Here is a 23,868-nt window from a genome sequence, read left to right on the forward strand (position 1 = left end):
CAGACACTTAAGTTTGGGAAATGATTAACTTAAGTTTGGAAAATCAAAAACCTATGATATGCGTGACTCTACATAATAATATATAACAAAACAGAACATTATTTACTTGCATTTGAGAAAAATCTAAGAAGCTATAGTTGACAGAATATAGGACAAAGAAACTAGAAAACTCCAATCCAGTCCCACTTCTACCATGAGATTGCTACATGAGCTCAGATGATGGAGGAGAAAGGAGCCTGTGAGATAAGTAGCTGAGTAGGACAGCATACATCTCATGGTGCAAAGATGACTGAATGTTAATTTTTGAGTATTTCCACGGGAATATGAGAGCAGAGCCCTTTCTATTCTGTTAGCAAAGTGCCCTGCCCTCCCTATTCTTGGCACTGGCTAGACTGGCAAATGTTCTTGGCGGAGTTAGGTCATACTAAGCCTCCACACTTTAATGGGGTCTCTGTTGACTAGTTCTTATGTTAAAACTTCTCAGCTTCATACAGAAGTAGAGTGTTCATATAATTGATCTTATAAATAAGAACACCTTTGAGAGTGTAGGTACTACAAATAATCATGCATAAACTCTCTTGGTAAACTTAGACATATGACTTTCCTACATAGATATGAAACCAAATTATTTGAATAAACTCCTTTCTGTCATCCCCTTCTCTCTTCCTACTCTTCTCTCTCATTTCCACTCCCAATTCAACCATCCTTTATTCTACCCATATAGTTTTCCCTGAAAATGATGTCCACATCACGCATCCCCGCTTTCACGCGATGTGCCCTTCTCTTCATTCTATGCACTTCCCCACTCTTTGTCTAACATTTTTTCATTCTCCCACTCTGTTCATTCCTTAAAGCCCAGCTCGCATGTCAACTTTTCTTCAAAGCCTTTCCAAAAGCCGATAAACAGAAATATTCCTCTGAGCGTATATAGCTTCTCTGTGTTTATGGCAGAGATACCATTATGAAATTATTAAAAGAATGTACACAGGAGTCAGACTGTAGAACTTTTGTTCCTAGTTTGATGATTACTAGCTGGAAAAATTGCTTAACTTCCCTTTTCTAGTTTCTCATGTATAAAATGGAGATACTACAACTAATAATAAGATTATGGAGAAAATCAAATGAATTAATATAGGTAAAGGGCTTAAAAATAATACCTATCACACTGTAAGCCATAAAAAGTGTTTTCTATTGTTATCACATTTTATTATGGACAATTCTATTATGTCTGATTCTAACATCAAATTGTGGAATCATTCAGAGCGGGACCTTATTCATCTTTGTGGATGTACTTAGCATGAAACTAGTAGTGGCTGAAAAACAGATATTTAATAAATAGCAACTGAATTACTTCTCCAGGGTGTCTGTGGGAAAAGATATTTGAGGATATCAGGCTAATCTTTAGCCAAACTGAAATCTAAAATAATGTGTCAGTATATCTTCTCTGTTGCCTTTTTTGTTTCTTTCCCTCAACCACAAACAGACATTTCCTTCCTGGTTATACATCATTTCATTTCTGTTACTTTTAGAGAAATAAGCTTTTAAAAAGAGAATGTGTAATTTTGGAGGAAATTCATTTTTTCATAGCAGAATTTCAGGTATAGAAAAGATAAGAGACGTTGAAACACATGATCTTACCAGCATGATTGAGAATATACCCCTATGGAAACTTTAAAGCTGGCTCAATGTACAGTAGTCCCCCTTATCCATGGGGGATGCCTTCTACCCCTAGTGAATGCCTGAAACCACAAATAGTACTGAACCCTATAAACACTGTTTTTCCTATACATATATGCCAATGCATTTCTCACGCTATTCGTCAGTGCACTTAAACATGTTGTGAACCTTCAAAGCTACTTGGAGAATCTATGATTCAAAATTGAACTTTTTCATATGTAAAACTGTAAAGCTTTCACACTGGTTTCTGCTATTCAGTACTGGAACCATTCCTTTTTGTTTGCTTTATTTCTTTTCTACAAAAACATAAGTCCTTACATATACAGTTAGTTTATAGGTATCCAGTTTTACAACTGAACACTGAGCTTTACTATTCACCTATCATGCAAATCTATCAAAGTATCTTTGTAATTTTTAACTGTCATACTATATAGCCTATATTTTTTCCCACATGACTTTTCCTTTTCTAAGATGGTGACTTTAAATTTTTTCTCTTCAGCAAGTTATCAAAATCTGTGAGAACCTTTATGCCAGGCGACATTTTACAATCCAGGATCCCAAATCTTAAGGTTCCAATGGGTAATCCTATGGCACAATTCCTTAACTGTAGACATGTCTTTATTATTATCAGACAAAGAAGACTATAAAGCAGGTTTATATATTGGAAGTAATGCAAGATAAATTTAAGATAATTAAATCTGGAGAGAATCAAAAAGGGCCGTCTTAGTTTGTGCCTCAAATATTATTTGAAGAGATGAAGGTCAAGGGTCGGAAAGATCTGGGATCAAAATTTTGGTCCAAGGTATGTTCTAAGTGACTCTGAATCAATTCTACCTAATTCCTGTCATTGTCTTCAACATTTTATGGAGTGGGAGGTACACACACACACACACACACACACACACACACACACACACACATCCCTCTTTCTGGCAAAATATCCAATAGTATTCTTGTGTCCTTAAAAGTTCACAACCATCAAAATGGTGAAGAATCACTACTTAACAGTGTTAACTAGAAAAACGATACATGACATCTGTGGTTGAGCAGGTTAAACAAATATACTTTTTTATTTCTATAAAGAAATAGTGAAAAATTTGTAACCAGTCCACTTAGCACAAATGGTAGGGGGAGAAAAGAGAGATGTAGCAGAAAAGTCAGAAAGGAGAGAGAGCGATGGGGAAAGATAAATGGAGAGAGAGAGAGAAAGCAAAATATGTAATAAAGATGTAGTTTTATCACTGTTATATAAATAGTGTTCTGATTCAAGTCAAATTCAGGCTTTTTCTCTTCTCTTCTGTACCACTCATGAATACTTTTCTGGGTTGCCTTATTTAAAAAAAATTATCAAATGGACTTAGCCTTGGAGTCATTAGCCTTGGGAGATGTTTCTGTCTTTCTACCCTTGAGCCAGTCATGGTTTGTGCAAATAAACTCCCAAACTAGACCCCATTGTTCTCTGAAACTTTCTGTAGGCTCTATAGCCTCCCCCAAGAGAGGGTACCAGAGGCTTAAACAGAGCTGGCATCACTAAGGGACCAGATTCCCCGAAGTCTGCTTTGGGTCCCTAAGGCTTAGAGGTAACATTATTATCTCACTAATTAGTTCAGAGAAACTAATTTTTTAAAATAAGACAAATCCGATTGGTCTTTGTCCACAAGGTGATGAAACTTTTGCCCAAGACCATCTTATAAAGCTGCCAGATACCTTGAGAATATTCAACTTATTATCTCTGAAAAGCAAAAGGATAATGCTACTTGAAAGTTTTCACTCCTGATACTTTGATAAAACTCTTAATGGCTGATTCTTCTCCAAACCAATTACAAGTTGTGATTGCTACATGAGAGCCAGAGCATAAGAATTTGAATCATAAGATCTGAGTTTAAATCTTGACTGTGAAATGACTAATGCACGAAAACAAATTACTTAAATTGTTTGATGACCACCACATTTCTTTATCTATAAAATTGAGATGATAATACCTCTCAAATTAATTTTTATAAATTTCAAATGAAATACTGTGTGTGCAAAGCAGTTTTATAATGTGAATTTCTCTGTAAATATGAATAATTAACACTATTATGATTATCTTTCATTTAATAAATATACTGTTAAAAATGGCTAATATAATATCTTGAAGAGACCTAGACTATTGACATTTTTAATAAAAAGTTTATTGAAAAATAATTCAAATACTATAAAATTTATTCTCTTAAAGTATACAGTTCAATGATTTATAGCAAATTTAGAGAGTTTGCAATCAATACCATGATGCAATTTTAGAACATTTCCATCACTTCAGAAAGATCTCTTGTGCCTATTATAGTCACTGCTTGTTCCCATCCCGAGCTCCAGGAAGCCACTAATCTGCTTTACTGCCTATATGTATCTATCTTTTCTGGACTCTTCATGTAAATAAAATCATACCCTAGGTAGCTTTTTGTGTCTGGCTTCTTTCATTTAGCATAATGTTTTTAAGGTTCAGCTATATCATAACATCTATCAGTAGTACTTCATTCCTTTTTAAAATGAAATAATAGTCCACTGTATAAATACACTACTTTTTGTTTATCCATTTGTTAGTTTATGAATACATAGGTGTTTTCCACATTTGGTTATAATATAAATAAATATATACATATTTACAGAGTTGGGCAATGTATATATATACATATACACGTGTTGACTTACACATTTTCTTATGTGTTATGTTATCTCAAATAGAAAGCTAGATATAAGCTTTTGTTTAAAAACTTTCTGCAGTAATAAAATAAAAATAAACTAAATGTTAAAAAAACCTGTAGAACCGATACAATTTTAATAGTATTTATTTTATCTAATGGATTATGTTGTTTTTCTAGAACCAAATAATTGATATTAAATTTAACCAAATAAATATATCTATGTGTGTCTTATATTTCATTTGTCAACTTGATTTTATAATTCAAATTATATTCAACTATTATTTGAATTAACCTTATTACCCTTGTAATCTCACTTCTTTTAAAATGACCTTTTAAACATATCGATATGTTATTTTTACTGAATTATTTTTACTAAATGATTGAATTTTAGAGGAACTATAACATTTAAATTTTTAGGGAAAGCCATAAGTCCAAAGCGGTCTCTAGTTTGTAATAAGGGAATTCTCTCAGGCAGAATAGTGTTGGAGGTCACCAAGGAGACTATAGCAAGAATGTGTTAATCGTAGTAGAGGTGGAGGCAGATATAGATGACCAATGCCATCACAGGACATCGAGGAGACCAAGGGAAGGTGTATCAAAGCAGAGAAATGGACATTCCTTCCTACCAATGTTGTAGTGTTATATAAATCCCAGAGTTTAGAGTCAGCTCTGGAGAAATGAAGAATGAGGGCATAAAGCGCAAATCTGACTTGGTTTATAACTTGAATATATCAACAACTTTGTAACTTGAATATAATAAATGTAACTCGAATGTCATTGACTTGAATGTAACTAGAATATTTTTTTTTCCTGCCATTTGACAAAAACAGGAGGTCTGAGGTAAAGCTTAGTTATGGAAAAATAAAAGAAGTTACATTTTACACATCTGAGTTTGTAGCATATGAATAATAGTTTACTCACCATAATCTTCTCTTACTATAGTTGAAATCACCTTAAATTGTGGCTCCCCAAGAGCTACACAGTGATGCCAATTATATCAGAAACAAATCTAGGTGTGAAATGAGGGCCTGAGAGTACGATGGTTAGGAGTAGTATTGCAGGTGGAAGATAATAAGCCTAATTACATTTAATGGACTGAAAATTATTTGACCAGAGTGTTATTTTACTTGCACTATTTTTACTGACCTTAAAGCTTGCACCTCATTTCATGGGTGCAGCAAAGCTTTGTTCCATTGCTGATTCACAGTCCTCTCTAGAAGGACTCCATGGAAACCGAATGCAGAAAGGAGAGCACAGAGCCTAATGATTAATTTTAAGCCTGCTGCTTCTATTCCGTAGATCCTGGCAAGAGAGCCATTGCTTTTGCTTTAGCATGGTTTATGCTACATGAATATAAATATACTACATAATATCATGCTATAAAAATATAAATACTATAAAAATATTGTTATATTAATAGTATAAAATAACAATGTATAATAAAATGTATAAATATAATTACACATACTATATACACATATTCATATATACATTTATGTATACCTATATGTAATATGATGTATGATGCTAAATATATTATTGATTTATAATAATAAAATGTTATAAATATATAAATATTTAATATTCCATATTGCTGATTTTTTAACTTAAAAAAAAACCCACTGGCATTTTTCTTATTTTTTTATTTTCCTGCCATTTCTATACCTCAGAATCTCTTAGATTTTTTTCTCTAGTATCCACCTTCATTCTCAAATTTTCAAATACTATCAGCCAATAAGATTCACTTCATACGTTGTCTACTCCTTCAGGCTCACCCTGATATCTCCAGATCAAATTAACCTTTCTCATTAAATCCACTTCTTATTTTAACTATAGTTTCTTTATGACAGGTAATATATAATTTGTTTCATAGTTAATTAAACAGAGACATCTATCTGATTCATTTTTATTCTCCATAGCACCTAGCGAGGTGACTCAGTAGATCCTCAATAAATGTTTGCAGAATTAATACATCAGTTAATTAAAATAGAAGGAAACCTACTTAGGCTTCAGATCCTAGGTTGGAGACTAGAACTCCCAATTTAGTAACTCATTTTCATGCACTCATTTAGCTACGTAGGCCTCTTGCCTCAATTTTAGGAGAGTTGTTTATATTATGGATATCTGAGGTCTCTTCTAGCTCAAAGTTTCTGTTTAAAAATCATAATGTTAAAAAAAGATATAATTATGGTGCACTTAGAATAGCTTTTGTTGTGGGGCTTAGTCTAAACCTGTTGCTTTAGTTCTCCTCACCATTGGCTTCCAAGTGAGCAGATTTAGTTCTTTAAATAATAAAATTGTTAGAGGACTGTGGGGTCATGTCACATAAAAGTATCATTTACAAGAGGATTTCTAACTCAATAGTACAAGTACTAATAGACTTCCAGCTATGCTCATTTCCTCTGCAGGGGAAATGAAGACGGGATTAGTGGTAGAAGATATATGGGGCATACAGTGCCTATTCTCAGGGAATTTGCAGTCTATGAGGTAGATAAGACCAATACAAAGAGAGTTATAAAATCTTATTCTAAAACAGACAAGAGTAGAAGACTTAAATTCTAAATTAGATACCAATCCATTCTTTTAAGTGAAGTAATATTAGATAACAGTACCTCACTTTGTTCTCACTTTTTCAAAATTATTTTATGTATGTCATTTGGCCTCTTTGTTTCATCATATGTAAAAATTACTTTATATGTTATTTAAGGTCCCATTCATCTCTATCCTCTTATGCATAAAAGGATATAATAAGAATGTATCTCTTTATTTTGATAGAGATGGTATGTTCATTGGGAGCCAGAAAGGATTTTTATGATATTTAGTTTAAAACAAAAGATTTCATTCTATTGATACGTCATCAAAATTATTTTTAGTCCTGCTGATTATAGTGTGTGTTTCTTTATGTGTATTTAAGAATTCAATATTCTTTCACTTCTGCAAAATAACTAAGAATGTAAAGAACTTCTAAATTTTGGATTTCAAAATTGGGGTTGGGGTGACATGAGATGTAATAAATTTTCACAGCATGCTCTAGTGGAAAAAATCAGCAAGAATGTGGTTAATTTAAACCATGACGACTGTCATGGTTGATAAATTGAGCTTTCTGCATTCCTTCTTGAAATTCACTGAGTCTCAAATTTCTTACCCTGGCCCTGCTGCTTGGCCTACTGTTCTATTTTAATTCTAGGCAAAGCCAGCTCTGAGCACTGAAGAAAAGGAACAGATCCCACTGATGCTTCTTTGAGAATGAGAAGATTCCACACTCAGAATATGTAGCCATTTGAAGGCCTGACATTAAAAACTCCATGTTTTCACTATTCCGTTGAGGCTATCTAAATACATCATAATTGACAGGTGATATTTTGTCAATAACTCTCACAAGAAGGGTAATATTATAGAGTCTCTCTCCCTCCCCCTTTCTCTCTAATGCTGTGATCTAAGAAAGATGAGCCTCGTCTTGAAAATACTAGAAAAACTGATGTGAATAAAATACTTAATGATCATGTGTGTAAAGAAGGTGGAATGTTAGTATATGTTTGTGTATTCATGTACACAAACATGTGTGTTACATTCACGCTTAGTTTTTACTTGGGATAATAATTGTAGAGAGAACTCAAAACCATAAACACTTTAAAAAGCTTTCTTGCACTTCCTAAGCCAATTTCCAGTCTTATTAATCCACTTTACCCCATTTCATAGCTCACAATTGGGGACCAAAAATTATAGGGCAAAAACAAAAAGCTGAAGTCATAATGAGCATGAGAAGCATCTCATAGGAATGTGTACCTTTGAGATTAATTAACTAAAAAGTTCTCTTCTCAACGATTCCCTTGGAGAAAGCTTATATATCTTTATATAAGTGGTAAGAAAAGTTCTGTAAATGTGTTTCTCATATGGAGCTTTCTATTACCTACTTTGAGAAAGAAGGACCATTTTTAAGTTTTCAGTAATGATGGTAATAGGAATTCACATAGAAAGTACATGATGTTATCAGTAGCACAGATTTGTACATGAGAGGCATTAAAGCAGAGCTCAGCTTGGATATATATTCATTTGATGAGGCTGTTATTACAAAATACCACCACCTCGGAGGCTTAAACAACAGACATGTATTTTCTCACAGTTCTGCAGGCTAAAAGTTTAAGATCACGGTATCAGCAGAGTTGGTTTTCACTGGTGGGACAAGGGAAGGATCTGCTCCAGCCTCTCCGTGGCTGGCAAATGGCCACCCTCTTGCTGCCCGTTCATATGACCATTCCTCTGCATGCGCATCCCTGGTGTCTCTTTGTGTGTCCAGATTTCCTCTTCTTATAATGACATCAGGCACATCGGATTAGAGCCCATCCTAACAACTGCATTTTAATTTAATCACCACTGTAAAGACCCCCATTTCCAAATACGGTCACATTCTGAGGTACTAAAAGTTAGAGTTCAATATGAATTTTGGGGACACAATTTGGCCCATAACAGAGAATAAGACAAACTTAGGGCTGAATGTTAACTCTAGCATGCACTACCTATGCGATTTTAAGCAAATGCCCAAGCTTGCAATCTCTTTTTTCTAAACTGTAAAATAATGATAATATTATAAGCACTTACCTCACAGAGTTATTATGAGAATAAAATGAGGAAAGAATGCAAAGGACCTGGCACAGTGCTTAGCACATGGAAAATGCTCTATAAATCTCAATTGATCACAACAAAAATTTACGGTTTCTTAGCATTTCAAACATTTTCTGACAGTAGTTTTAGTTTATCTTTTTCATCTGAAGTTCTAATTTAATGAGAATTATTCTATTTTTCTGATATAAGGCATATTCAATCTAACATAACCTTTAACCTTGTGTTTTTGTTTCTTTTAAATTCCTTTAACAAATTCTCAATTTCTGATAGTAGTTATAAACAGCAGTGTCATCTTCATTTCTGGTATTTCCTGAAAACTTTTTATATTGTTTACTTTTTTGTGCAAATATTTTTTGTTTTGTTTTGTTTTTCTTTCTGAGCCTTTATATCTGCCTATTATTTGTTACTTATAGCTAACGCCCAAAGAGACATTGAGTTGAGATAAACTGTGTCATTCCAATTTTAATCCTAGTACCTATCACTTGTGTGGGATTATATATTCAAGTGTTTAGTGTTTCAATGACTTCAAATGAAAGCAATAGTGAGAACTATATTAGGAAACAAAGCCCAATCCAATTTTGCCTGAATTCAAATTACATGAGTATGAATTGATGTATAAAACAAGTATTTTATATTTAGTGAAATATAAAATATAACTTGTTTTTATTATATGCTGAGCCCTATACTAAGTCCTTCACATGGATAATATAATTTAATCTGCACACTGACCCTATGATTAGGTGTCTGTATCCTTTTCATAATATACTTGAAGAAGGTGTTCTCAGAGAACACCTAACACCACATGAATGCCAAGTGGCTGAGTGGAAACTTAAACCCAGATCTGCCCTCTATAAAGCCCAGCACACTCTTAAATACTGGTCCTAAACACTGTTCTCTGCTACTAATGTTCTTGAAGGATTATTTCCATAGAAAATCTTGTAATCTGAACACTACTTTTCTATTGTATCGTTTTTTGTTTGTTTGTTTGTTTGTTTGTTTTTACTTAAAGAAATGTATTTCTTAAGAAACAAGGAAGAGGGGAAGGCAACATATTTCTTAAGAAACAAGGAAGAGGGCAAGGCAACATATTATATTCATAATACAGTGCTAAGTGATTTAAAGAACCATTTAAGTCAATCTTTACAATTCAGTGAAGTGGGTTTAAATATGTCCATTTTGTCAATTAAGATATAGCAATTTAAGTTAGGTAAGTAACTTATTAAAAATCATAAAATGCATACAAGTTAAAATCAAATCCAAACCATATCTGTCTGATTCTATTATTTATTTCTCTCAGCATAAATGATTACTATTCTTCTCAAAGTAGGGCATGAGTCTGTTCTTAGCAGATGTTTAAAAACTTTTAACAATATGCAGACTGAGGTCATCAACAAAATGTCATAAGAAGTCACATTTTTCATTTATTCATTAGGCAAATTAAGGGTTGAATAGTTCTAAGCTTTAAGTACCCATCTGTCTCCCTTTCTTTATCTCTCTGCACCTAGTTAACTGTTACTCTTGTGAATTACTTTGTCAATCTTATTTTCACAGGATGAGTTGATGCTTTATGTCATGATATAAAATTGAAACAGAGATGTAGGAACTTAATTGAGCCTAAGATTTAAAAAAAATTTTTACAAAGAAAATAATGACTCAATTTGGGTTTTGAAGGATGAGTAGTTTTTTTCCAGCAAAAGAATCATGGAAGGCATCCCAAGAGGAAAAAATAAAATTTACAAAGGCACAAAATTATGAATGAATATATTTTAAATGTTTTCGAAACCTTTTCAACATCTTTAAAGAATTAATCATTTCTGTTTTCATTTTACTAATCTAGTTTATATATTTCCATTAAACATTTGTTACATTTCATTTTAATCATGTTTATATCTTCTTCCCACACTTAGCTATAAGCGTCTTAAGAATATGACTTCCAGATATTTGCAACTCCAGTGCTTAACATAGTAAATAGTCAATAAATGTGTATTTATTAGAATAACAAGAAAGAATACAAAATGCAAAGAGGAACCTTTAGGGAATGGTCAGGACAGTTTAGCTAGATAGAAGAGGGTATGTGAGACAGATGTGTGTGTGTGTTACTGGATGAACACATGGCTTTGAAGAGACTAAAAAGGTAGGTGGGTCTGATTGTTAATTCAACAGATACTATATTATTTTAATTTAACCTATGAATAACAAATAATTATTGATAATCCTAAAAAAACAAAGCGATATTATGTAATTTGCATCTTGTAAAGATACCAGTTTAAGATGTAATTGAATTATGACTAATATTTCTTAGGATGTCTGTCCGCAGCAACTCAACCCACTCCAGAGGTCACCTTCAGACAATGCCTTATGTCCTGAGGGCACCTCATGTCTTCTGTCTGCACATAGTCTTTGGTCAAGGAAAAAAATGTTCAGTCTACATATACGAATTGGACCAGAAATGCCTGATAATTAATGTTCCCAAGAATATCCACCAACCACTTTGGAGTAGAAGTTGTTATGAAAATACCTCCAGCTCCCTTTACACTCTAATGAAATGTAACAACCTGGAGGTTGTTATATACCATTTTCCAGAGGACCTCGAGTACAATTGAGCCCCAGTTCTCCCCAGTGGTAAACCACTAATTCACACTTGTTTAATAGACCGTCCTTTCTTGTATCACTTTCCTGCTCCCTTATCATGCTTCCCCAAGATCATCTTCCAAATAAACTGCTTATACTCAAACCCTTGTCTTAGTGTCTGCTATTGTGAAAATTTAAACCAAATAAAATTATCTGTTTTCTCTTTTCTCGGTAGAAGACAGTTTTGAGAGAAAGCTGGTGATATTTTGTGTCATACCTATACATGTCGATAGGTACAAAGAACCTATCAAAATATTGTGGCTATTTTTAAAAAATGAATTCTTACATCCTGGAAATTCATATTTATTCACCAATAAAAACAGCAGCAGAAAATAAATGTTTATCTCTTTACTCAATGAGATACTACACTTTAGCAATAATGAATTAATTTCAGACACCTATAATGACATAAATGTAAAAAAAAAAGTAATGTTTAAGTAAAAAACAGCAAATTCCAGTAGAATTAAATTAGCATAAAGTTAAAAAAACTGGCAATATGGTATTTAAGGACACGAACATATGAGGGAAAACTTAAAGAAAAAGAAAGGAATGATAAACACAAAATTCAGGAGAGAGATGCTTTGTAGAGAGAGCATGGCATGCCTAGTAAAAAGACACAGAATCATGCCCAGGTCCACTGGGAACATTCAAAACATTTACATTGTTTTCTTCCTTAAACTAGACAGTGGGACTCAGGTACCACTGTATCATAGTTCTTCACACTTTACATATTTTTATTAATATTATCGTCTAATTATTTACTTTTTAATAAAAGTACTTTTTAAAAGCCATCCAATGAAACAGAATAAAGATTCTAGAAATAAATCCACTCCTATATGGTCATTTAATCAATGACGAAATAGGCAAGAATACACAGTGGTGTAAAGACAGTCTCTTCAATAAATGGTGTTGAGGAAACTGGACAGATACATTCAAAACAATGAAATGGAACCACCTTACATCATATAGAAGAAAATGGATTAAAGACTTAAATGTAAAACCTGAAATCATGAACTCCTAGAAAAAAAACATAGGCAGTAAACTCTCTGACATTGCTCCTAGTAGTATATTTTTCTGATATATCTTCTCAGGCAAGGGAAATAAAAGAAAAAAAAAATAAACAAATGGCACTACGTTGAACTAAAAAACTTTTGCACAGCAAAGAAAACCATCAACAAAACAAAAATACGACCTACTGAATGGGAGAAATATTTGCCAGTGATACCTCTGATAAGTAGTTAATATTCAAAATTTATAAAGAACTTATACAATTCAACACCGAAGAAACAATCTGATTAAAAAATGGGCAGAGGACCTGAATAAGCATTTTTCCAAAGAGAACATACAGATGGCCAATAAATATATGAAAAGATGCTCAACGTCACTAATTATCTGAGAAAATGCAAATTAAACCACAATGAGATGTCACCTCACACCTGTCAGAATGGCTATTTTCAATAAATCAAAAAACAACAAGTGCTGGCGAGGATATGGAGAACCCTCATGCACTGTAGGTGGGATTGCAGATTGGTACAGCCATTATAGACTACAGTCAAAAAATTAGAAATAGGACTCCTTTATGACCTAGCCATTCCACACTTCTGGGTATTTAGCTTAAAAAAAATAAGACACTAATTCAAAAAGATATATGCACCCCTATGTTCACTGCAGCACTATTTACAATAGCCAAGGTATGGAAGCAACCTAAGTGTCCATCAATAGAGAAAGAAGTTGTGGTACATATATACAATAGAATAAAAAAAAAAATTCTATCATATGCAACAACATGGATGGACCTAGAGAATATTATGCTAAGTCAGACAGAGAAAGACGAATATCATATAATTTTACTTTATATGAAATCTAAAGAACAAAATAAGTAAACAAACAAAACAAAAACAGACTCACAGATGGAGAGAACGAACTGGTGATTTCTAGATTAGAGGCAGGTAGAGAGTCTAGGTGAAAAAGGTGAAGGGATTAAGAAGTACAAATTGGTAGTTACAAAATAGTCATGGGGATGGGAAGTACAGTATAGGGAATATAGTCAATAATATTGTAGTAACCATGTACAGTTCCAAGTGAGTACTAGACTAATCAGGGGGACCACTTTGTAAATTATATAAATGTCTAACCACTATGCTGTACACTTGAAACTAATATAAGATAATATTAAATGTCAACTCTAATTGTAAAAAAAGGCATCCCACTGGACAATGAAGGATGGTTTTCTGATGTCAAATAGAATATCATCAAAACAAGCATGAGAATAGTATTTTAAACAATGGAATATAAAATAAAAGAATGATAAATAACAGATTATTTCTCCTTAACTTATCATTACAATAATCACAGACATTATTGCTCCTCTTTCCCTAAGTGAACTAGCGAAATAGAAATTATTCTATTCCCTTAGCTTGAATAAGTATTTTTGGAAAGGTAAAGGCAATATTCTCAAAGAAAAAATTGCAAATCGAGTACTGAAAGCATCATTAATTCTAACTAGTTATTCATTCATTTAAGTTAATTTATTTAGAACAAATCAGCAGGGTGCCAGGAACAGCAAGGTATAAATAGAATAGACATCTACTGTGAACACTCTTTTGAAAACTTCTGTCCACAATCACCCAACGCCGCATGAGCAGCCATCGTCTCGGCTCCACTTTCAGTATCCACATCACAGGTTTCCACCGTAGACGCCCACACCATAGTTTCTCTGGGAGCTGTAGGCAAAACAAAATGCGTAGGTGGAATTCAGAACAGGCGTTGGTTCTGTAACAAATTTAGGGAGGAGCAAAAAAGACAGTAATTAAAGCTACAAAGGTATGTTGCCCAAAGTGTTGGAGTGAACAGGGAAGACTTTAAGGAAACTAGAATCTACCTGGAGTCAGGTATTGGATGCCACACCTAAACCGTCTTTGAATCCCGTGCCTCAGGAAACGCTGCTGCTGTACCACTCTGCTCAAAACATACTTTGAACCTCTGCTTCACTATTCTTGCTCTCTGGCTTCCCTGCATTGGGGACTTGAGTCTCTGTCTACGGTACACCAATGTGGATTAAATATTCTGCTAGATAGATGATATATGTGGTTTGGGATTTCTCCCATTGACTTTTTTTTCTTTCAAATTCTTCCAGTTTTAGAACACAAAAAAGTTTCGTTCCACTATCAAACCCAACCTGGGCCTCCCCACCTCAGTCTGGGCCTGACCTTCTGGGCTCCTGCTTAGGTGGAAAGAGAGCTCAGGCACTCCCTGGAGACAGGAGAGTGCCCACATCTCTCAGAAACCTCAAGATAAACAGAAAGGTCAATTTGCTTAAGACGATAGAGATAGAGCGATTTGTGCAAGGCATATCTCCAATTCAGGAACAAATGGCTGAACGGCAAGAAGAAGCCTGAAAACAGGTCAAGTGAATTTTATGTTTCCTACAAGAACATTCATTCATAGATGGCAAATAGTTGAGATACCCACTCAAGAAATTATCTCTCATCCTTACCACTCCCAAAAAACAAAAGATTGAGAAGCATGTTGCTTCTCCCTGTAAAACATTTCTAAGTTATTCTTCTTTGGGGTGGGGAAGGGAAAAGACAGACAAACAAACAAAAGCATTCAACCTTCAACAACTCTTCTGTGGGGTACCTCCACAGCCCCAGAAAAAATGTACTCCACACTTTCTACTGTATTGTATACATTTATTTATCATGGGATGTTCTAGTTAGTGACATATCTGTTTATTTACTCCAGCAGACTATGATCTTTCCAGTAGGATCATGTTTTCTTTATCTTTTCATACCCCACCCCTAGCACAAAATTATTCATCAAATGATATTTGCATGAGTAAAAATGAAAGGAAATTGGATCACATCTTTTATTCTTATAAACTGTTCCATTTTGACCATGTGAACAGCTACAACCAGGAAACTGAGGAATGAGAAGAGGCCTTTAAATGCACTCAGAGAGGCTTGAGAAGGGATATACCAAATTTAAAATAACTTGAGATGTATTTTCACTTTCTCCTTTAAGCTCTTGTTTAATGAGAACAAGAGAATCTGTACTGAGAGTGTTTGGGGGCACTTAAGGAAAGTGACTAGACAAGAGTTTGTTTCCACTGCAGGAGCATGTGCTGGCTCACCACAGTGGCTGGAAGCAAAGACACAGCAGAGCTGAATTGGTCTGGCAGGTTCCTTGGCTGCTCTGATTCTGAGAAATATAGACAGGAGAAAAAAAATGGTTTATGCCTCTGTCCCCTCCTTTTCCATCATCCTCTTCCCGGCGTCCTTCCCTCTGCACTTTACTGCTAGAATGAACTTCATAGCAACTACATGCCCCAAGTGTGATAAGATTCTCAATGAATTCAGTCATGAAAACAATAGATCATTGTATTAAAATTGCACTTTTTTTCATTCTTTGCATATTTCAGCCAAAAAAGAAAAAAATGAAGGAATGTGGGAAAAAGTCAAACCCTTTCAGTTAAACGGAGAAGCTAAAGATACAAAACAATGGTAGCTTGGACCCAGAATTGTCCCCCGGTTGTACAGAGCAGTACAAAGCCAAGTCCAGATTTTTCTAACATGATATCAGAGCACAATCACCCCATCATGGATTCCCCTATCTGCCTTTTCCACATTCTCATTTACATGTCACAGGTCTACAGTCAGGGCTTGCTTCCAGATGTAAGCCCAACAAACAGGGTTTTTAGGAGATTCAGTGCACCAGTACCTCTGCTTCACTCATTAAAGACCTGCCTCAGGTCCCAGACAGAAGTCCTTCTCTTTACACAACTTCTTTATATTCTTTAAGGGTGCTACTTAAAGCCATAGGAATGAACCTCTCCCATTTTTTTTTCAACAACATCTATATCAATAAAATTAGAGTTTATCCAATTCATATATTTGAGGAGACAATCAATGCAGCCAAGTGTCAGGGTGAGGGGGAAAAGAAAAGGAGAAGAAGATGTAAGAAGGTGAAGAAAATAAAGATTGCGAAGCAGAAGGTCCAGCTTGTTCTGCCTCCTGGGCAGACACCTCATCACCAGTACGATATCCTCAAGAAAGCACAGTATCTAGAGTCAGAAAACCAGCCCCAGATTCTTCATCCTGTCATCGGTCTCACGTATTCTTCAACGAGTCACTTTAACTCTTTGAATCTTAGCCCCTGCATTATAAAATGAAGATAATCACAGTAATATCTATACTCTCAAAATAAAAAATATTTGTGAAAACCATACCAAAATAATTTATAAGCTATGAAGTGCAGTTGATGTGTTAGTTGTTCTTCTCTCTCTACAACTGTTCTGGAAGGAAGCCCAGTTGATTTAAGACTTTCCTCAGGGATGATTTTACCTCCTTATTCCTCAGGCTGTAGATCAAGGGGTTCAGCATGGGGGTGACTAGGTTATTCAGGATCTGAACAGCGGCATCCAACCAGGGACTTGGGGTGGGCCTTAGGTAGATGAGGACCACTGGCATGTAGAGAAGTAGAACAGCAGTGAGGTGGGCACTGCAGGTGGAGAAGGCGCGACGTCGACCCTCCGCAGAGCGAATCTGCAGGATGGAGTAGACAATGCGACTGTAGGAGGTGAGGATGAGAAGGAAGCAGCTGAGAGGCATGAGGCCCACACTGACGAACCCCACCGTCTCCAGGGCAGAGGTATCTGCACAAGCCAGCTTCAGCATCACTGGGATATCACAAAAGAAATAGTCCACTTCATAGGGGCCACAGTAGGGCAATTGGAAGGTGAGAGTGGTTAGAAAGGTGGCCTGGATACAGCCAAAAAATGAGGTTCCCAGTGCTAGAATGGCACACACTCTGTGGCTCATAATTATTGTGTAGCGCAGAGGGTAACATATGGCAACAAAGCGGTCGTAGGCCATCACTGTGCACAGGAAACACTCAGTACAGCCCAGGAAATGGTAGAAGAAGAGCTGGGATGCACAGCCTGCATAGGAGATGGCTCGACTATTCCCTGAGAGGTAGAAGAGCATCTTGGGGGAACTCACAGAGGGAAAAAATATGTCACACACAGACAGTTTACACAGGAAGAAGTACATGGGAGTATGGAGTCGAGTGGAGGAGACAATTGCCAGTAGGATGAGCAGGTTTCCCATAAGAGTAAAGATGTAGAGGGACAAAAACAGGACAAAGAGCATGTTCTCCAAATCCTCTGTGTGTGGGATACCCAGGAGGATAAACTCGGTCACCACTGAGACGTTCCTCATAGCTGTGAGAAAGTCGGACCTTGAAAAGGGACCCAAGACAAAAGTCTGAACATCGATATCAAATTATCAAGCTTTTCGCTGATGAGTGCTTTGGCTGTGCTGTTAACAAACAACAACAAGCCTTCTGATGAATGGAACAATCTATACAAAAATATCAGGTAATAAGAAACGCTTATTTCAGAGCTACAGTCTACTCAACTTCTGGAAAGAATGTTTGTGGAAACAAATGGTTGGACTCTACAACAAGATTAGAAGTTTAAATATATATTCAAAACGTTCTCATGTTGAGAGACCTTTTTCAGTTGTTTAATTTATGGATTTACTTTCTTCAGGCATATTTATATTTTGAACTTTCACAATATCTTTGAGTAACAAATTCTCCCTATTTACTACCTTTTGAAAAATACCAGCAAAAGAAATTGCATTAGAAATCAAAACACTTAAGTTAAATCCTGGTTTTGCCATTTATTAGCTATACTAGTTAAAATAATTTATATGACATTTTTCATAGACATAGACTCATCATCTACAAAATGAAAAATTATAATTATTATAACAACAACATCAACAACAAAAATACCCTGGTACCAAAGTAAAGTCTATGAAATGTCTATAAAAATACAGAGCAAAAACATAAATCCTAATGAAAAGCGTTCCTTTCTTTTATGTATCTTAAACTTACTTCTTTAAGTGCCTTCCTTTAATGCTGATATTATTTGCAAATATGTTGTATTAGATAATGTTATTGAATAGATTTAGATCATATCTTCTTCAGATTATGTATTTCTGGATTTGAGAGGTCTAATAACCCCAACTCTATCAGGAGATGATGCTCTGGTTATTCTGGTCCTTTTAACATTTTCTAAATGGACTTGAGGCAACTCTGTGTTAAGCAAAAGAAATATTAGCAGCAAGAAAAGCATCAAATTCATGTGATGAAGAAAGAAATACAGCGACCCATAGAGCAGAAAGACAAAAACCTTTCATAACTCATGTAATAATAATAATAATAATAATAAATAATAACAAAAGTAAGTTCATGGATAAACACATGCCATTTAATGAATCTTTACTGTGTTCCAAGGACTGGGCTTAACACTTTGAAAATATGATTCATTTTTTTAAAAAAATAACCCTATAGATGGAAACCATGATTTCCATCTACAGAGCAGGAAACTGAAGCTTAGAAATGTTAAGCGAGTTGCCCAGATTTACAGAGCTAGTATGTGACAGAGCTAAGACTAAAACCTGTTTCATGCCATTGTCCATGCTCTCAGTCATTAGGAAACTGCCGTTTGCCTCCTCCGCTTTTTAAGACAGCCTGTTCCACTGCTAGGCAATGATACCCTTCTGGATGGGTTCACATCATTATCTTATACTGAAGTAGGAAAAGTGTTTTTGCCTTACTTCTTCCTGGTCATTTCCAGTCTTGACTTCAGAGCACACCTTAGGAATATCTAATTTAGTTCTAGAAATCAAACAACAGGCTGGTCCCATACCTTTGACACTATACCTTAATATCGACTCCAATATAGGAGCTTTTAAGTTATAAAGCCACATTATTATGGGAATTCCAATTATGAACTGTGGCAAGTGCCACTTAAAAACATTTAAAGAGAATGACCAAGCCAAAATGAGTAACTCACATGCCGCCCTAGAACTGAGCAAAAGTGAAGATGGCAAAGAAACAGCGATATTCTGGGGGAGAAATGCTGCTGACAACCTACTGCTTGTTACTAACTCTAACCACACCTGAATAGTGTGTCTGAGCCATGCAAATTTCTGAACTCCGGATTGTTTCTTCCTGGTCAGCAAAGGCTCTCAGAGGTCTTTGGTACTTGCCTATGATCAGACATCATGATAATATATGATTATATAATTCTATTTTATTTTTAGGTCCACTTCAGGGGGAAAAAAAAAAGTCTGCAAGAACTGGAAAGGTCCCTGTGTGTGAACTCGTTAGTGTATGAGGAACAGGCTAACAGTGAGACACAGGCAGCAGTTTAAACACTCACAGTCCACCTGAGAATACAGTCAGGTTTTCTAAAGTGTTTTAGTAAGACCAAATTTACAAAGCTAGCACTGTTTCTCAGTAGAACACAGGGTCCTCTAGCCAAAGGAGCTTCAGTTCTCCTACTTATAAAGAATTGAGTCTCATGGGGTTTGTATAATCAAGACCTGTACACACTCGCTTTCCCTGGATTGCCCCCTTGAAAGTTTTTTCTGACCTCCTTACGCCCTACTTTAGACTCACTGATGGCTCTGAGGGAGCAATTAGTTTGTCAACTTAATTCATCATACAGCCATGAAACAGTAGTAATGAGATCATCAGGAAGGGATGCTGTAAAGTGGGAAATATCTATGATCCTCCAAGGCTGTTTGCATGGTAGATCGAGCTCCAATTCTAACCTCGCATCACCTGCAACACTACTCTTCTTTTCGTTTTGTTTTGTTTTGTTTTTACATCTTTCAAGCCTTTGCTTGTGATATATAATTTATCTCATTGCTTTTGAAAATATCTATAGATCCATATGACTATATAATTATCGCTAATAAACATCAACATTCAAAACGGAAATCTAATCAGTTAATAATTATTCATTATGTGTCAACTATTATTATGTGCCTTTCAAGTCATTATTCTTAAAGAGAAATAGTCACATACTAGGCACATTCATAGAATAAAGGGCTTATAATTCATCTCAAAAGAAAAATTATTGGCTAGATAGCTAATATTCAGTTAATAATTCAGTGTAAGTACTTACCATGTGCATTATGATAAATTTTTAAATAATTACATTTAATCTCAAAAGGATACTTTATAAAGTAGATGACATTATGTGACCAAAAAAAAAAACAACTGAAAAACAGATTAAATAACTTGACGATTACACAACTAGAAAGTAACTGAGCCTGAGACTCTTTAATTTCAAGATCAATGCTTTTAAGCACTATCTTATAAATTTCGGAGATTGAGCTTTTCTCTCTTTAAGCAGAGATATGATATTGTCTTCAAATGTTTGCGGGGCTAGTAAAGACACTTGGTAATTGATGTTCCATGTGGTGACACAAGAATTGTGGGCATATGTGGTAGAAAGACAAATTTATTTCCAATCTAGATAGAAAGTGTTTGATTACTAGATGTACATCTAAATGTACATCAATAAAATAAGCAACCTCATGAGGTGGTTACCTCCTTGTCACTGGAAATGTCCAAGAAGTTATAAAGAGAATCATTTTTCAGGTAAGCCACAGAAGATATTCTCAATTTGAATAAATAACTTGATTTAAAGTTCTTACTAATTCTGAAATTATTTGATTTTATATATACTGTAATACTTTTCAGTGACACTGACTTAACACAATAAAAGTGAAACTTTAATGATGATAATTCAACGAAATTCTGTAATGATGATAATTCAACTAAATTCTATGCAAGAGAAATTATGAACCTGACCATAGTGATTACTGAAGTAACGATTATAATCTCAAAACTGTTGTAAGAACATTTTTAAGAGAGGAGAAACAGATGTCACAGAGGGAGTCAAGATGCTGCTCAGACAGGGTCTCACAGATGGGAGTGGCCTGCTGGGATGTTTTAGTGAAAAGACCACAGCTTTAAAAATAACACTCATTGTACATTTGCTACATACCAGAACTGTGCTGAGCGCTCAATGTGTGTTGTCCCTTGATTCTCACTAGAAATCTATCAGGCAGATAATATTATTTTCCTCATTTTTAGTAAAGTATTTAGTCCCAATGAATTTAAACAACTTAAATGAAGTAATAGAGTTGATTAAAGGTAGAGCTATTTCTTCAATCTGAGATAACATGACTTCTCCCTTTGAATCACAAAAATAAGATAACTAATTCTGATTTTTAAATACCTTTTCATAACTAAGATCACCTTACATTTGTGGTTGTTCAAGTTGTCCAGTGCACTTTTTACATTGTTTTAATTAATTCTCTCAAGAACCACATAAGGTGGTTCTTATTAACCCCGTTTTATGAATATGGACATTGGAACTCAGAGCAATTGTGACTTTTCTAAAGTTAGACAGAAGAGCTTGGGCATTCCCAAGCTTAGTTCTCTTTCCACTACATCATCACTGCTTCCCAAAATGACTCCATACAGAAAACAGCTGTCCCTGAATGAAAGAAATTATTAATAGATTCATGTCAGAGATTCGAAGGAGTGTTATATATATCCTTAGGTCATTAGTGTATTTATCTTGTGTCCCTGACAAGATTGTGGCCTTAAACGAGAGAGAGAGAGAGAGAGAGAGAGAGAGAGAGAGAGAGAGAGAGAGAGAGAGTGTGTTAGTTGTTCAGCTCAGTTCTATTTCATAGAAACTGAGTCTCAGGAAGCTCAAGCTCTTTTTCCATGTTATACTTGTAGAGAAATTTGCCTTATATTTGGATCATCCTTGTTTTAATCAGAGAAGACAACAGCCCACCTCATTAACCTCTTTTTTCTCTACTCCAGGAATTTGTGGTAGAACGAGCTCCAATTCTAACCTAAGATTACCTGCAATGCTGCTCTTTTTTTTTTTTTTGGTTTCCTTTTACACCTTCAAGTCTTTGCTCATGATATTCCAGCAACATCTGGTTTCTCAGATAATTGTTCGGCAAAACTTTCTGGTTATGAGTAGCAAAACTAAGTCTAGGCACTCTTAGTTCAGTGACAGGTACTTTATTGTTTGTTGGCAGGGTTGAGGTCTCAGGTGAAAGGGCAAGCAAAAGTTTCATTCTTATCTGTAAAAACTCAGTGGGGGAGAATGGACTGTGAGACCGAAATGAAAGAGTAGAATAATGGTTGCTTACTGGGGGATAATTTCTCAAGCTATTATTTTCTTTCTTTTCTTTTTCTTTTTCTGATAGGAATATCTTGTCTTCCTGACAATTTAATGGTGTTTTTGGAAGAGGTGTGGTGGAAGTAAAGTAATAATTATAAGAATAAAACATATTTTTTAGAAAGAGAGACTGGCCTCAGTCTGCACAGGAGAATCTTGAGGTAACGCAATCTGCCATCCTTCTTGTGGCCAACTGCAGCAGCCAGGAAATAACTGCAGGGTGAGGAAAACCAACGAGACGTGAGAGCAGCTTCCCTCCTGGGCTCCTTGCCCAGACCATCAGTTTCTGAAAACAGATGGTGCTTTATGTTTTCTCAAAACATAAAGCACTAGTCCTGAAACTGGGCTTAAATAAACGTGCTTGTTGATTATGACTTGTTTAGATTTGAGGAATTACAGTGGTACATTCATAGCATGAGAGCTCAAACTGAAAATCATACTACTTTAAAACTGTAGTTGATCTGTGTCTATGAGTCTTGTTTCTGTTTCATTTGTTCGTTCGTTTTGTTCTTTAGATTCCACGTAAGTGAAACCGTATGGTACAATGCTAAGTGGATATAAGACTTATCGGAGGGATCACTTTGTAAATTATATGTCTAACCACTATGCTGTACATCTGAAACTAATATAATATTGAATGTCAGCTGTAATTAAGAAAACTGCAATTGATTCTGCATTATAAAAGAAGACTGTTTTATTATTGTTGTTTTTTTTGCTTTAGAAGTCCCTAAGCCCTAGCCTCGTTTGGAAGCTGAAGGGTGAGAAAAAGGGGAAGTGAACAATAAGTGAATAATACATGTTCTACATAATAAAGAGCCATTTTTTTCTGGGAGGAAGGTAGTTCTACACATTTCATGGCCCTTAGAAATCTGTCTCTTCTGTCATTACATCTATATGGCAGACTTGTACATAATCCTCTTTCATAAAAAGGCTAAGCCTTAACTTATCAAACTTTAATGTGCACATGAATTACCTGGAGACCTTTGTTAAAAGGAAGACTTTGATACAACAGATTTTGTGGTTGCCTAAAAGCCTGCATTTGTAACAAGCTTCCAGGTGATGCCCAGGCCTCCACAGGTCACATTCAGCCATGAACAACAGGAAGAAAGTCCTGGGAGACCAGTCTGCACTATGCATCTCTGGTAAATGCCAGTTCACTTCCTAATGTCAGTTCACTTATAA

The 23,868-nt window shown here is 35.1% G+C and overlaps 1 protein-coding gene across 1 annotated transcript; it reads right to left on the reverse strand.

Annotated features, from left to right (window-relative positions):
- Positions 1 to 16,897: 16,897 nt before the first annotated feature.
- On the reverse strand, positions 16,898 to 17,833 carry LOC107521836 (olfactory receptor 149-like). Its single transcript, XM_036221652.1, has one exon. It carries the CDS (start codon positions 17,831 to 17,833, stop codon positions 16,898 to 16,900), a length of 936 nt encoding a protein of 311 aa, XP_036077545.1.
- Between the last annotated feature and the right edge of the window lie 6,035 nt (positions 17,834 to 23,868).

The sequence above is a fragment of the Rousettus aegyptiacus genome, unplaced genomic scaffold, assembly GCF_014176215.1.
Source record: "Rousettus aegyptiacus isolate mRouAeg1 unplaced genomic scaffold, mRouAeg1.p scaffold_m13_p_5, whole genome shotgun sequence".
Lineage (NCBI taxonomy): Eukaryota > Metazoa > Chordata > Mammalia > Chiroptera > Pteropodidae > Rousettus > Rousettus aegyptiacus.